Below are 14,716 nucleotides of genomic sequence, written 5' to 3'. Positions count from 1 at the left end.
ACTTGTAAAATGTATAGAGGCACAATAGATGCAAACATTTTTTGAGTCATCAAGAGGCAAGGTTCTGAGCATCACATCGCTAAAGCAATGCGGATACCTTGCACAGATCAGCCTAGAAAGATCAAGAATCTTCTGGAAAGCATCATGACCCTTCATGCCACCAGCTCAAAGATGCCAAGAAAAGCTTCAGAAAGAAGCCTAATGCAGAGTGCTAGCGTAAAATATTATCCAACTCTGACAAACTGACATTGCTACGTAGCAAACACCCTTCACAACGGAGAGAGGCTGGCATCTTTGTACAAAATCCATTAGCTTCACCACAAAGCCTTTATCCATTACACTCTGGACGCATTTAGTGGCGGTTTAAAAGGCTGGCATTTAGTGGCTGCTCATTAGCAACTTTGCTGCCTAGCGGTAAGAAGGTTACATCGGCATTTCCCTTGGTAATGAAAAAACATTTCTGTTACAGGTGACCGTAGGAACACATAAACCACATAAGTGTTCTTGACAAATCTGCATTTGTTTGTCTGTGAAGTACAGCGTTTGGTCTTGGCTCATCTTGGCAGCCACAAAAGCAAAAACAACAGATGATGGACAGAATGCAGAGCAAATCAAACATTCACCCCCAGTCACAAATCTGTGTTTAATCCATCAGTATTTTTTCTTGCCATGCCATCCCAGTTTGGACCCAGCCATATGCAAATCAGTCTTGATCCTGAACCCCATGGGAACAGTCCAGCCCGAACTGCCAGGCCAGGTCCTCCCTGGACCAGAAGAAAGCATCCTGGGACTGGTTTCAGGGTATTAGCCAGGCTAGCTTAAATCTGGTGGCATAGCAAGCACAGGACGAGTGTTTGCATTTTCAGCACTCTGTCCATCATCCTTTTGTGTTGCTAAAGTTGCCCAAAGTGGGAAGGGTATGCCCAGACCTGGGTCCCTTGCTCACTGTGCCACTGGGTTCAAGCTAGCCTGGCTGATAAAGGTTGATACCCTGAAACCGGTCCCAGGATATTAAAATAGTTTTTGAAATTTCAATGTTGCTTCTTTATTTGTGTGAGAAATTGGGCTGTTGGTTGAATTGGTTGTTAACACTGTCACAATCTCTGTCAAGGTAAAATAGTAAAGTCACCACATTAACCTGTGCTTAACCCTCTGGTAGCTTGGCACAAAGCAGTCAGAGACTTAACTTGGAAGTAATGTGTAAAGTATTTATGCAGTACACAAACAGTAATAAGGTGAAAATATAACACAAGAAAAATTCCACACCAATTTAGAAAAAATGGGGAACATTTTAATAAATTATTTCACACCAAGACTACAAAAATCCAATTGTTAGAACCAGAGATATTTATATTTATATTTTGGCGGACGGGATATCCGTGACCGTTGCAACAGAATAACCTGTCCGATGAAATCTAAATTGGGCCCTTAGTCTCTTTTCTGGAAGTTGAAAATATCCAGCGAGACAAAGCTGGAGGCTTTGGCCGACGAGAGCTCCACAAAGCTGAATAGCTCTTTGATGATTGACCACTGGACAGGGTTTGTTGCTACAGAGTAGAATGTAGCTGGAGCTACAGCAAAGTCAGGCTAATTGGTGATTCACCTTGAGCAGATAGACAAGCAGGTTGGTTCTAGTCTCCTCTCGGTTCTCAAAGCAGTTGTCAGGCAAAAACTTTCTTAGTCCCATGCTTCGGACTTTGGCTATCTGGACATTGTTCAGGCCACCACCAAGGGACCATTACTGGAGGGGCACCACTTGGCATGTTAGGACTCACTCAGGCTGGGTCCAGGTGTGTGTTCAAGTTGGTTGGAGACTTTTCTGACCCTGAGACTTTGATGAGGCCAGCCAACTATTTTTTTGAAGTTACTCTGGTAGTCCTGGGTTCAAGTGTGATGCCGCGGAGACTAGTGGCGTCCCTCTCGTGGGCTGCAGTCAGATCGGCGGTCCGCATGTCGGGCGTCCGGTTCTGCTGCGGACCGCTTTTTGGGCCGCAACCTGCTTTTTGGGGCGCGGCGTGGTCTGGGAGTCCTCTCTTGTGCTCTGTTGTCACGCTGCACTCATCCGCAGCCCCCATAGTTTCTCACCTGCTTTCCGGATTTCTTTTTCTTCTTTCTTTTTCTTTTCCTTTTTTCCTATCTCCTTGGCCATATTTTCTTCTTCTTCCCAGGAGTCTGTTTTCCTCCCTGCATGCATTGCTTACCACCTTTTCTACTGTGGCTATTTTTCCATTCACCTGTATGTGGCTTTCCCAATCCAAGATGGTGTCTTTAGCTTTTCCTGCATGTCACTTCCTGTTTGTCTGCACAAAAGCACAGAAGGTCTTCTGTTCTTTGCGGTGCAAACACTTCCATCCTGGTGGTCCTCCTCACTCCCGCTTCCCGTAATTTGGATCTATCCTGTTTTTGCCTGCAGTTTTGTTGTTCCTGATTCATTATTTTTCTCATTTTTTTCCTTTTGTCTCTTTTCAGGAGTTCCTGTGATCTGAGGGTTTTTTCCCAATATTGTTTTTTTTCCACTGGGACTTCTTTTGGAGGTTATGGCCTGCTAGGCGTTATACTGTCAGCAGCACCATGACAACTGGAAAGGGTCACCCTTACCTTGGCCAATCTAGAACAAGGAAGAAACCAGGTGGTGCCCCGAGACTGGCAGATTACAGTGGTGAGAAGCGTGCAAATCATGACATCAAGTAGTGGAACAGGGCTCAAGCAGTAAGACAAGCCTCTGTGGGTTCAAGGAACGCTCCAGGCAGCGAAGCAGTCCTTTCAGGTGCAGCAAAGCAGTCTTCAGAAGTAGACAGCAGGCCACAGCAGCAGGCAGTCTTAGAGTCCAACTGCACCCAGTACTGTGACCCAGGAACAGGCTTCCGGAGCCAAAAAGTTAGGGCAGGAAAATGCCAACTATGTGAAAGTGGCAATTTTAAAAATTGTAACTTAAAATCCGACTTTACTATCACAGGTCTTGTATTGGAAGGCGGCTTTAACCACGCAACCCCTAATACGAAGCAATGGTTAAAGTATTAAGCTTTAATGTCTTAATGCCCTGGCCCTATTGGCGATGTTAAAAGACTCCCAAACCTCTTAATGTCTTCTTCAGGAGACCCATCACCTGAAAAGACTGGGGCCAGTGGAAATCCAGAAGGTTTGTTAGACCATATTTTTCTTCTGGTCCCGGGAGGAAAGCAGGAGTGGTGATCCTTTTGGCAACCCATTTTCAGGGACAGGTAATCAAGTGCATTTCGAAATACCAGGCCACCTTCTCACTCTACGGCTTTCACGTAACACTCGTAAACTTACAGTGGCCTACATATAAGCTCCCAATTACCACCAGGAATCCTTCATAAAACAAGCAGTTGGGAGGGTTCTCACTGCACCACATGCCACAGTCCTCATAGAGAGAGACTTTAATTTAGTCCATGATGCTCTCCTGAACTGCTCACTCCAAAGGGCTGGCCAGAAGGGAACGTACAATTTACAGGGGCTCCAGTGGTTAACCGATGCAGGCTTCATAGACATCTGGAAGTCTCACAATCCCACCACAAAAGACTACAGCTTCTTCTCTGCAGCGTGACAAACGTACACTAGAATAGACTACTTCCTGATTACCATCTCTCTCCTCCCATTGGTCACTCACACTGAGATATGTGTTGCAACTATGTCAGACCACGCCTCAATCTCCACCACTCTCCACTCAGTTCAATGCCCACACTGACGTATATGGAGCCTCAACCCAAAACTACTAGCCTTTGAACACATGGCTCAAGAAATCCATGACACAATACAAACCTATCTTGCTGCCAACAATAACCCACACACCCTTATTTAACTACTATGGGATACCCTTAAGGCAGTAGTTTCGGGGTCTTTGTGGTGGTAACAGCAAAACTCAACAAGAATAGGCAAACCGAGTGGTCAGCATTAGAAGATCAAGTGAGGACTTTAGAAACCTCCCATATACACCCAGATTCACACAAGACACAGCAGCCCCTCACACAGGAAACAATTCAAAGCACTAGCACTATGGACACCAGAGGAACATGCCCTGCTCCGTGGCAAGCAGAAGTTCTACACAGGGGGTAACAAAGCTGGGAAACTGCCCACCCACAGTCTCTGTTCTCAGACACAATGCCACTTGATCTCAGAGATCTGCAACTCATCAAATTCCAGGGTACGCTATGATAAAGAGATTGCAGCAGAATTCAAACAGTTCTATGCCAACCTCTACACTGCTGAGTCCCTCTCACTCAGTGAGGCCTCAGAATACATTGCACAGGCTCCCCTGGCCATTCTACCCGAGAGAGAATCCCATCTCCTAGATAGAGACATTACGATAGATGCAATTAGGAAACTCTAACTAGATAAAGCTCTAGGCCAAGACAGATTTGCTGTCACCTTCTATAAGACATATGCAGCACAATTGGCCCCAGCTCTGGTCAGGCTCTACAATTCCTTTAGCACACAGGGAATCCTCACAGACATCATGAATTCGGCCATCATTGCAGTATTACCCAAGCCCAGGGAAGACCCTACACCTTGTGCATCATACTGCACAATCTCTCTACTCAACGTAGAAGCAAAAATGTTCACTAGCAAACTCGCAGCCAGGTTGGGGCCATACATGCCCGGACTGATAGACCTGGATCAAACAGCGTTTATCCCGAGAAGTGTTTACAGCAATAACACTGAATGTCTCCTTCACCTCATTGACAAATCCACCTGCTCCTGTGTGCTGGCTCTACTGAGAAAGCCTTTGATCGAGTCCACTGGCAGCTCCTCTGCCTAGTCTCACAGAGAGTAGGTTTTGGCCCCCAATTCCGCACCTGTTTATGGTACAGCTATAGCAGCCCCACTGCCTGAATCCAGGTCAATGGACTACTATCTCATTCTTTCCCTATCTCTTGTGAAACGCAATAGGGATGCACACTATCACCACTCTTATTTCGCTCTGTACATGGAACTAACGCGGTTTTGGGTGAAAAAGTATACCGCCGTCTAGCACCATTCCAAGACACCAGCAGGGCATCATATTTATGGAATGAGGGTAGCCGGAGGTAAGGCCCGGCTAGCGTCATGAAAAAGCACGCTAGGTGGGGGAGGCGTAGGGGGAACATGAGGTTGTGCATCAAAGGATGACGCTAGCCTGGTTAGAGGCATTAGAATGCCTCTAACCAGACTAGCAAGTTTAGCGCCATTATTTAAGGCCCCTTTCCCCCATGCTTGAATTTCGCACTAGGGGATAAATATGGCGCTAAGGCCATATCTTATTTTTTGCACGGGAACACCTACCTTGCATCTTATTGACGCAAGGTAATTTCCCACAAGCAGAAAATTACTTTAACTCCAAAACTTTGCCACTAGGCGGGTCTAGCGGCAAAGTATGAATATGGAGTTAGGTTTCCGCTGAATTTGCGTAAAAAAATAAATGACGCAAATTTGACGCAAAGCAAGTATAAATCTGGGCCTAATTTTCACAAAAGGGTAGCATTAGCTTTGCACATCTAGCACACCAGAAAACAAGGAGGCTGTGATTTCAGGACATCGGTGTGGCGCTACGGGTCACAACCTGTTCTTATGGTTCTCCTATTTTCAGATGAAAAGATGTCAAAATAGATAGTATGCTAGCCAGATCAATGAATATGCTATTCCAAAGCAGGCCCAGTCAGAGTGGAAAGATGACAGCTATATACTGAGGGATGCCCTAATTAAACACCTGAAAATAAGATTCCTATCCAAGGTATTCCTCCAAAACTTGTCACCACAGGAGGGTCACACTTACCTGTAGTCCAGGTGAAGACATTCTGCTGGAGGTCCTCAGACTCAGCATAGGTAACGTCAACAAGGACCTTGTGCATTGTGACATTCCTGATCCTTTCTATTTCTTCCTTTGTGAAGAGCCTATAATGCAAATTTCAAGGCAGGTGTTATTAAATTTAAAATGAGTTCTAGTCAAACAATAACCTGCAAGGATTAACTAAAAGGCATAGCATCGGAGGGGGGTGTTGTTTGGGTGCTACACCCCCTAATAAATGTATTCTCTGATAAATGGTTGGGTGCAGGGGCTTTCAGTTGGATATTGTGAGGTGTCTGTTGGATTTCGCAAGAGATTTTGACATATGCACAGAAAATGCACACACACACACTATCTCTCTGTTTTGATAGTCCTAAAAACTGTTAGTTATTTGACAAAATATTGTGTTTTCTAACACTTAGCACTCCTACCAAACCACAGTCCTCCCCCTTTCCACTGCCACTGAGGCACCTCTCATGCACAATGCTTGTTCCATAATGTATTTTAACATCATATGCCAGTGTGATTTTTAGAAAATCTGAACCTCACACCCTTCAGTCTTACTGACCAAGCGCCGGCGTCATCAAATGCAGCTGTGACGTGCTGGTTGTCAGTTGCTTCCAGACCATCTTCAGGAGAGGACATACTTAGGGTAAGTCCTTCAATGGCCAGATACTGGGAAAAGGAAAGGTTTTTTCCTTTCCACGTGTCTGTTTGGAGTGAATTCCTGCTCTGTGATTGTGGTGAGGGCCGCAATCTTGGAGCAGGAATCCACCCACTGAGCTGCCAGGGATTTTTTGTGTGGAGGTAGCAACCCTTTGTACAAAGGTCGCTCCTCAAGGGTGCAATGTATTGGTCCTTGTTTCAGCCCCCCAGGACTTTTTTTGTCCAATCTGTTCCTCAGGAGGGACGAAACCCATTTGAAATCTAGGGATATTTTTTGTCACCATAATTTACAGGGAGTGACCCCTTGGACAAGGGTTGCTTCCTTGGGGAGAATATATTTAGTTACTTGACCCCCCCCCCCGGGGGCAGAGTCGTAATTTTTCAGCTGATCTGCGGGGGAGGAGAGGGTGGAAGTCCACTAAACTGCCAGGGACTTCTTTGTTTTTTGGGTAGTGACCCCTTGGGAAAGGGTCCCACCCTTGTGGGAGAATTTACAAACGTATTCCACCCCCCACTTGTGGGCAGATCACCCGTTTTTAGGGAATTCTTTGCTTTTTCAGCTGTTTTAGGTCGATCTGTTCTCTGGGGGGAGGGGATGGTGGAAGCCCACTAAACCACCAGGGACTTATTTGTTTTTAGGGTAGCAACCCTTGGGACTGGCTTTTGCTGGTAGTGTGTGTGACTGGCATTTGGGTGGTGATGGCTAGCGTTTTATGATAACTGTTTTGTTTCTTGTCATTATTTGCATTTGTGATTGTAAGGTTTTATATCTCCTTTTTATTCTAGTGCACTTCTATTTGTGGTTTCAGCACTGTTTGATCTGCAGTTTGTGTAGTTGCATGTGTTCGGTAAGAAAACAATTTGTGTACTATTTACTCTAAATGAGTATCATTTTCCCTGCATTAATGTGTGTTTTTGAAAATGGTGTAATAATATCAGCATGTTTAGTTTCTGTTTTACTGTGTGTGAAATTCTCCTTGCATTTATGCACAGTGTATTGTGTTGTTTTGTGAATAATGTCTTTTTGTTTTTCGTTTCTAGTGGGATATCATTGGTGCTTGCTGGGTCTGTGCAGAGTAGGTGCTAATGAGTCTAGCTGTCTGTGGCAAGTGAGTGGTATTGGTTTTGAGTAATTATGTCTTTGTGATAAAGCTACACTTTGTTTATTACTTAGTTTACATTGTCTTGGTTATTGTTGACCTATTTGTCAAATTACTTTCATTAGTAAAGATTCTGACGAGCTGCAGAATTACTGCTCAGCAGGTTGCTAGTAGACTATTTGAATCTTCCTCTGACCATGATTATGAGACTGACTTCGCATATTAAGCAAAGGAGGAAATGCAAGATTCTGGTAGTGGTAGACACAGTTCCAGACTTAAGCTCCACTCTAGAGCTAGCCCATGGACTCCCACAAATCTGGATGAGTTGCAGAAGTTCTTGGCCTTAACTTTTTTGATGGGCTTGATAAGGAAGCCATTGCTGTCTTTATATTTGTCTACTAGTCCCTAGATGGCAACTGCTATATTCCCTGCAACGTGAGTCATGATCGGTATTTACTTTCACTTCGGATGCTGCATTTTGTTGATAATGATTTAACATTGCCATGAGATCGCCCTGATTGTGACCATCTTTTTAAGATTTGCCTAATCTTGATCACTTTGTAGATCGTTTTTCAGAGATCTATGTTCCAGGGAAAGAAGCAGCTGTGGTCTTTGGCTCTGTTCAAGGGCCGTTTGGTTTTTAGGCATTACATTCCTAGCAAGGGGACACATTATGGAATTAAGATGTGGAGCCTGCCTGAGAGTAGGTCTGGTAATGTCTATAATTTCAGGGGGTACACTGGCAGGGATTCCAGTTTTGACCCCCCTGGTTGTCTATCCACCTTCAGATATAGTGAGAAAATTGTGTGGGAACTTGGTAGAGGACTTTTTAACAAAGATCACCATGCATACACAGGTAACTTCTACACTGGTGTGCAATTGTTTAGGAAATTGGTCAAAAGGGACACTGTTGCTTGCGGCACAATCCGCTCTAACCGTGAAGGTTACCCAAAAGAGCTTGTTTGTAAAAAACTTGAAAGTGGACAGTGCCTTTGCCTTGTGCAGTGATGAACTTCTAGTTGTGAAATTTGCAGAGACGAGAGATTTCCACATGCTGCCTAACATCCATGATGAAAGTACTTCACCTGTGACTGTTTGGGATCAGGCTGCTCAGGTGTGCATACCTGTGTGCATTGTAGACTATAATAAGCACATGGATGGTGTTGATGGAGTAGATCAGAGTTTAGAACCTTACACTGCTATTCGTAAGGCTCACAATTAGTATAAGAAGTTGGATATCCAGTTGGCTATCCATTTATGCCACTTAGCAACCTTTTAAAGCTTTTGTTGTGTTCAAAGGTTGTTATCCAGAGTCAAAAATGACCTATGTTCAGTTTCATGAGTCTGTGATAGGCAGCCTTGTTTTAGTGGAACAGGCAAGTTTTCCTAGAATTTGCGTGGTGGAGGGTGTGGCTAAATTGAAAGATTGTCACTTTGATGATCACATTCCTTCCACGGCCAAAAGGACTTTCCCAGGTGGAGATGTAGAGTCATTATGCAAAAAGGTGTGCCGAAGGAGATTCGTATACACTGCCCCGACTGTCCTTTTAAACATGGGCTGTGTGTGCCTACATGTTTTAGACTGTACCACACGGAAATAAGTATTTGGGAACAACCATGAGCATAAAAGTGACCTGCCTGGTATGTATTGTTTTCTGTTCAGTTTCATGGTTGGCATTAATGGAATGTGTTTAGTTAGAGCTGTTGCGTTTGAACTTTTGTATTTACTTACAACTGGTTTATGTTTACTTTTTTGTTAAAAAAATGTGATGGTGGTGTGCATGGACTGATGCTTGGCTGGCGGTGTGAATGAACTGGTGCTTGGCGGACAGTGTGCATGAGTTGGTGCTTGGCTGGTGGTTTGCGTGGACTGGTGCTTGGCTGGCAGTGTGTGTGAGCTGGCACTTGGGTGGCAGGTGTGTGAGAAGGGATTTGCTGCTGTTCACTAAACACACTGCTAGGCAAAGGTCAGTCCACACACTCCATCAGCTGGTGCGATTGCTGTGTTAGGCATGTGGGGATATGAAAGTGATGGGTCCTTGAATGGAGTTGTCTGTTGATGTGAGTGTTGCAATGTGCTAGGCTCATGGCTAGTCTTGTGTGTGTCATGTATGAAAGGAGCGTGAATGGCCTGTAATGCAGTTGGTGCCTTGTCACAGCTTTGCAGCTCACGAGCTGTGTCATTGGTTCAGTTTTTTGATCCATCAATTATTAACAGTGCATTTCATTTTTGTGAAATATTGTTAAAATTGTTTTATAAATTGAACCACCGCGCACACTATGTATGTGTACCAATAAAAAGAGTAGGAAGAGAGAGAGAGCTCACCTTCCCAAATTACAATCAACAACCACAAGAAGTGAGCATGCTACTAAGGTCCAGATGTACGAAAGGATTTTACCCATTCTGAGTCTATGGGAAAAAGCTTTCGTACATATGGCCCTAAGTCTCTTAATTCTGTGATGTCCCAAACTCTCAATTTATGAAAAGCATTGTTTGGATTCTTTGTCCAAGGTTACCACAAGTAAAAACACACCATATTGGTGGGTAACCACAAGACCATTTTATTGCACTTCTCCTCTTGGTTGAGAATTCAACTTACAAATAAGCCTGCTCCACTGTAATTAGGCATCAAGGCACACCCCTGACATGCAAGTGTCTTGGGTGGGACCCCAGTGATGAAGTATGCCACTAACTAGGTTGGTGGGTAAGGGGTCTTTTTAAAAGATCCTAAGGGTGTTTTCTTTCACATTTTGAGTGTTTCGGAAATCACGGAAGTAAGAGACTTGGTAGCGTGCTTGCTTCTTGTCTAGGAAAAATCTAGACACCCTTGCGGGTACAGGGTGGTATGCTTCTCGTGGGCCCCAACAGGTTTTCGTACCCACAATGCCCTGAAAACCTCAAAATGTGACTAAAATCACACATTTTCCTTGAATATCTGTACCATATTCTTACACAAATAGAAATAAACCACACATTTCCTACCACCCAGTGTATAACAATAGTACCTTGTTTGTGTGGGTGTCCACAACAGAGTCAGCCTTAAAACATATTTCAAAAACTTCCCTTCCAGACCCGCTTTGCTTCCCCCCAAACTCTACACGTTTTTAGCCTTTCCCTGTCGCAGGCACTTGGCCCACCCACACAAGTGAGGAATGATTTCTATCGGGAAACTTAGGGGAATGCTGAGTGTGGGAAATTTGTGGCTCCCCTCAGGTTCCAGAAACTTTCATCACAAAAAATGTGGTAAAATGTGTTTTCTTTAGACAGATTTTGAGGTTTACAATGGATTCTGGGTAACAGAACCTGGTGAGAGCTTTACAAGTCAACTCATCCTGGATTCCCCCAGATGTCTAATTTTTTTTAAATGTACAGGTTTGCTAAGTTTCTCTGGGTGACAGCTGACCTAGGGCCCAAAATCCACAGCTAGGCACATTCCAAAAAACGAGTCAGTTTTCAGTGGAAAAATGTGATGTGTCCACGTTGCACTTTGGGGCCTTTTTCTGTGATGGGCACTAGGCCTATCCACACAAGTGAGGTACCATTTTTATCGGGAGATATGTGGGAATACTGGGTGGAAGAAAGTTTGTGTCTCCCCTCAGATTACTGAACGTTCCATCACAGAAATGTGAGGAAAATGTGTTTTTTTTAAACAAATGTTTTTGAGGTTTGCAAGTGATTCTGGGTAACAAAATGTGGTGAGAGGTACTCGTCACCCCATCCTGGATTCTCCTAGTTGTCTAGTTTTGAAAAATGTACAGGTTTTCCAGGTTTTCTCAGGCGCCGGCTGAGTTAGAATTCAAAATCCACAGCTAGGCACATTGCAAAATAAGGGTAATTTTTCAGTGGAAAAATGTGATGTGTTCACGTTGCGTTTTGGGCCGTTTCCTGTTGTGGGCACTAGGCCTACCCACACAAGTGAGGTACCATTTTTATCGGGAGATCTGGAGGAATACTGGGTAAAAGGAAGTTTGTGTCTCCCCTCAGATTACAGAACTTTCCATCACAGAAATGTGAAGAAAATGTGTTTTTTTTAAACAAATGTTTTTGAGGTTTGCAAGTGATTCTGGGTAACAAAATGTGCTGAGACGTACTAGTAACTCCATCCTGGATTCCCCTAGGTGTCTAGTTTAAAAAAAAATGTAGAGGTTTGCTAAGTTTCCCTAAGTGCTGGCTGAGCTAGAGCCCAATATCCACAGCTGTGCACATTACAAAAAAGGGTAATTTTTTCAGAGGAAATGTCCATGTTGCGTTTTGGGCCGTTTTGGCTGCGAGCACTAGTCCTACCCACACAAGTGAGGTACCATTTCTATTGGGAGACGTGGAGAAATGTTGGGTGGAAGGACATTTGTGGCTCCCCTCAGATTCCAGAACTTTCCACCACAGAAATGTGAGGAAAATGTGTTTTATTAGACAAATGTTGAGGTGTGCAAGGGATTCTGGGTAATAAAAAGGGGTGAGAGCTACAGACGTCACCCCATCCCAAATTTCCCTATATGTCTAGTTTTAAAAAATGTACAGATTTGCTGGGTTTTCCTAGGTGCCAGCTGAACCGAAGCCCAAAATCCACAACTAGGTACATTGCTAAAAAAGGGTCAGTTTTCAGTGGAAAAATGTGATGTGTCCACGTTGCGTTTTGAGCCATTTCCTGTTGTGGGCACTAGGTCTACCCACACACGTGAGATACCATTTTTATCGGGAGACTTGGGGGAACACAGAATAGCAGAACAAGTGTTATTACAATTGTCTTCCTCTGCATTTGTGCCTTCCAAATAGAAGACAGTCTGTAAGAAAGTAGTCATTTCGAGAATCCCTCGCTAATTCACATGCTAGTATGGGTACCCACAAATTCAGAAATGTGCAAATAACCACTGCTTCTAAACTCCATATATTGTGCCCATTTCGGAAACACAAAGGTTTCTTTGATACCTATTTCTCACTCTTTATATTTTACCAAATAAATTGCTGTACACAATAAAAACCCATTGCAAGGTGCTGCTCATTTATTGGCTCTAAGTACCTCAGGTTCTTGTTGAACCTACAAGCTCTATATATCCCCACAACCAGGCGTTAATGGTATGTTGCTATTGAAAATCTGCCATATTTAGACAAAGTTACAGATGAAAATGTAGGCACCAATGGCTACTTGTTCAACTAAATTTCTATATTCTCTTATTTCAACTGTTACATTTTATAGGACAACCATAATGGATCTACACAAATCACCCCTTGCTGAATTTAGAATTTTGTCCACGTTTCAGAAATGTAAAGCTTTCTGGAATCTGTCATTGGTTTCACACCCATTTCTAGCACTAACAGGAAGGATGTTGAAAGCACAACAAATAGGACCAGCATTTGCAGTGCAATTGTTCTCGCGTTTGCTCAACATAACTTGAAAATGACAAGTAAAACAGTTTTACATAAGCGAGCTGATGGCCGCTATGAGCGCGAAGCAGACACACAAAGGGAAACAGAAGTTCGCCTGCAGTTCATTTCTATTGCAGATTGGCACAGACAGAGAACTCTATATACTGGATGAAGACTCCAACCCCTATTAATATCAAATCAGTGCAATACACTCTTAATGTTTATTTTGACTGTACACCGGTATAAAAGTCATATGAATGTTTTTCTGGTGAAGCATTTATATACCTGAAACATGTTGGAAAGTATTGGGGTTTGTATGTAAATTTAGATTATAATTCCAATGATATTGACACCATGAGAATAATCTTCTGAATTAAAAGGAGTAATGAATTTCAAGAGACATTTCTTTTTGAAACGGTATTCCTTAAAAGTGTTTCTTTTGTGCATTGACAAAAAAAAACAGTTGTTTATTATACAGTCTAGGTGCAGCCCGTCTCCACTCTGCCCCACAGTACGCTAAGACAGAACGCTGGACCAGATGTCCTCAACCTTGAATTCCTTGCGAGTGCCCAAATTCAGCATTTACAACAGGTAAAAATGCTTTTTCTTATTCACTTGCAGTAGTCAGAAACTTTTTTTTCCCCCTCCTAAAGTAGGACTCTAAATAATTAAGAATTTGGGGCCAGATGTAGGAAACTTTTTGCATGGCACAAACAGCGAATTTCGCTGTTTGCGACATGCAAAAAGCACATCACGATGCCCATTCCCAAATGCAACTCGCATTCCCCTTCCCATTGGCGATTCGCATCGCGATGCAGAATTGCTTTGTGACCGTGAACGCGGTCGCAAAGCAATTCGCAGTTACCACCAGTGTCACACTGGTGGTAACCCATTCGCAAAAGGGAACGGGTCCCCATGGCACCCCTTCCCTTTTGTGAATGGCCCTGAATTTTTTTTTTCAGAGCAGGCAGTGGTCCTATGGACCACTGCCTGCTCTGAAAAAATTAAACAAAAAGGTTTAATTTTTTCGTTTGTATTGCAACTCGTTTTTCTTTAAGAAACAAAAATGTTTCATTTTTTCGTTTGTATTGCAACTTGTTTTTCTTTAAGAAAAAAACTGCTTTATTGAAAAGCAGTCACAGTCATGGTGGTCTGCTGTCTCCGAGTGCTGCGACTTCCAAGGCGGTCGCAAATTGCAACCCACCTCATTAATATTAATGAGGTGGGCCTTGCGACCCCCTTGCGACTCGCAGATGGTGTCAGGGACACCATCCTGCATCCGGGTTTGCGACTCGCAAACTGCGAGTCGCTCAGACTCACAATTTGCGAGTCGCAAACCCGGAAATTCATACATCTGGCCCTTGGTATCTAGAAGGGGTGTGTTTTAGGCATCTGTCTAAAATACTGAATCAGTAGATAATGCATCAATGTTTTTGAACCAAATCCTGTAGCAAAACATTATTTTTTTACTGATACCTCAAAGGGGGTGATAACCCATTCAAAACATTGCGAAAGTAAAAATGGGTATGCAGTGGTCCCAAAAAAACTGTAGCATATAATAAGCAGGTATTTTTAAATGCAATTCAGTTTCCTGCTGCATTTAAAAATAATGTTTGCTTTATTTAAAAGAAGTTACAGACAAGGTTTTCTACTGTCCTCCAGCAGGCCACCATTCCTGTGATGGCCTCCAAATGTACAGTAGACATTTGCGACCTACCTTATTAATTTGCATGAGGTATATCAGATTCTGACCCACTACCAATTTACTTGAACTCTTAAGAACTGACCTCTTAGAAAACT

At 43.4% G+C, this 14,716-nt stretch overlaps 1 protein-coding gene across 3 annotated transcripts in view; it reads right to left on the bottom strand.

The window, feature by feature from the left end:
- Positions 1 to 14,716, bottom strand: part of LOC138283999 (dual oxidase 1-like) — a 785,394-nt gene that overhangs the window by 382,148 nt on the left and 388,530 nt on the right. For all 3 annotated transcript variants that reach the window (XM_069222331.1, XM_069222330.1, XM_069222332.1), the window contains exon 14: positions 5,774 to 5,892. In XM_069222331.1, the coding sequence (XP_069078432.1) occupies positions 5,774 to 5,892 (119 nt within the window). The remainder of the gene's footprint in view (positions 1 to 5,773; positions 5,893 to 14,716) is intronic.

The sequence above is a fragment of the Pleurodeles waltl genome, chromosome 3_1, assembly GCF_031143425.1.
Source record: "Pleurodeles waltl isolate 20211129_DDA chromosome 3_1, aPleWal1.hap1.20221129, whole genome shotgun sequence".
Lineage (NCBI taxonomy): Eukaryota > Metazoa > Chordata > Amphibia > Caudata > Salamandridae > Pleurodeles > Pleurodeles waltl.
This window is presented reverse-complemented; position numbering and strand designations above follow the sequence as displayed.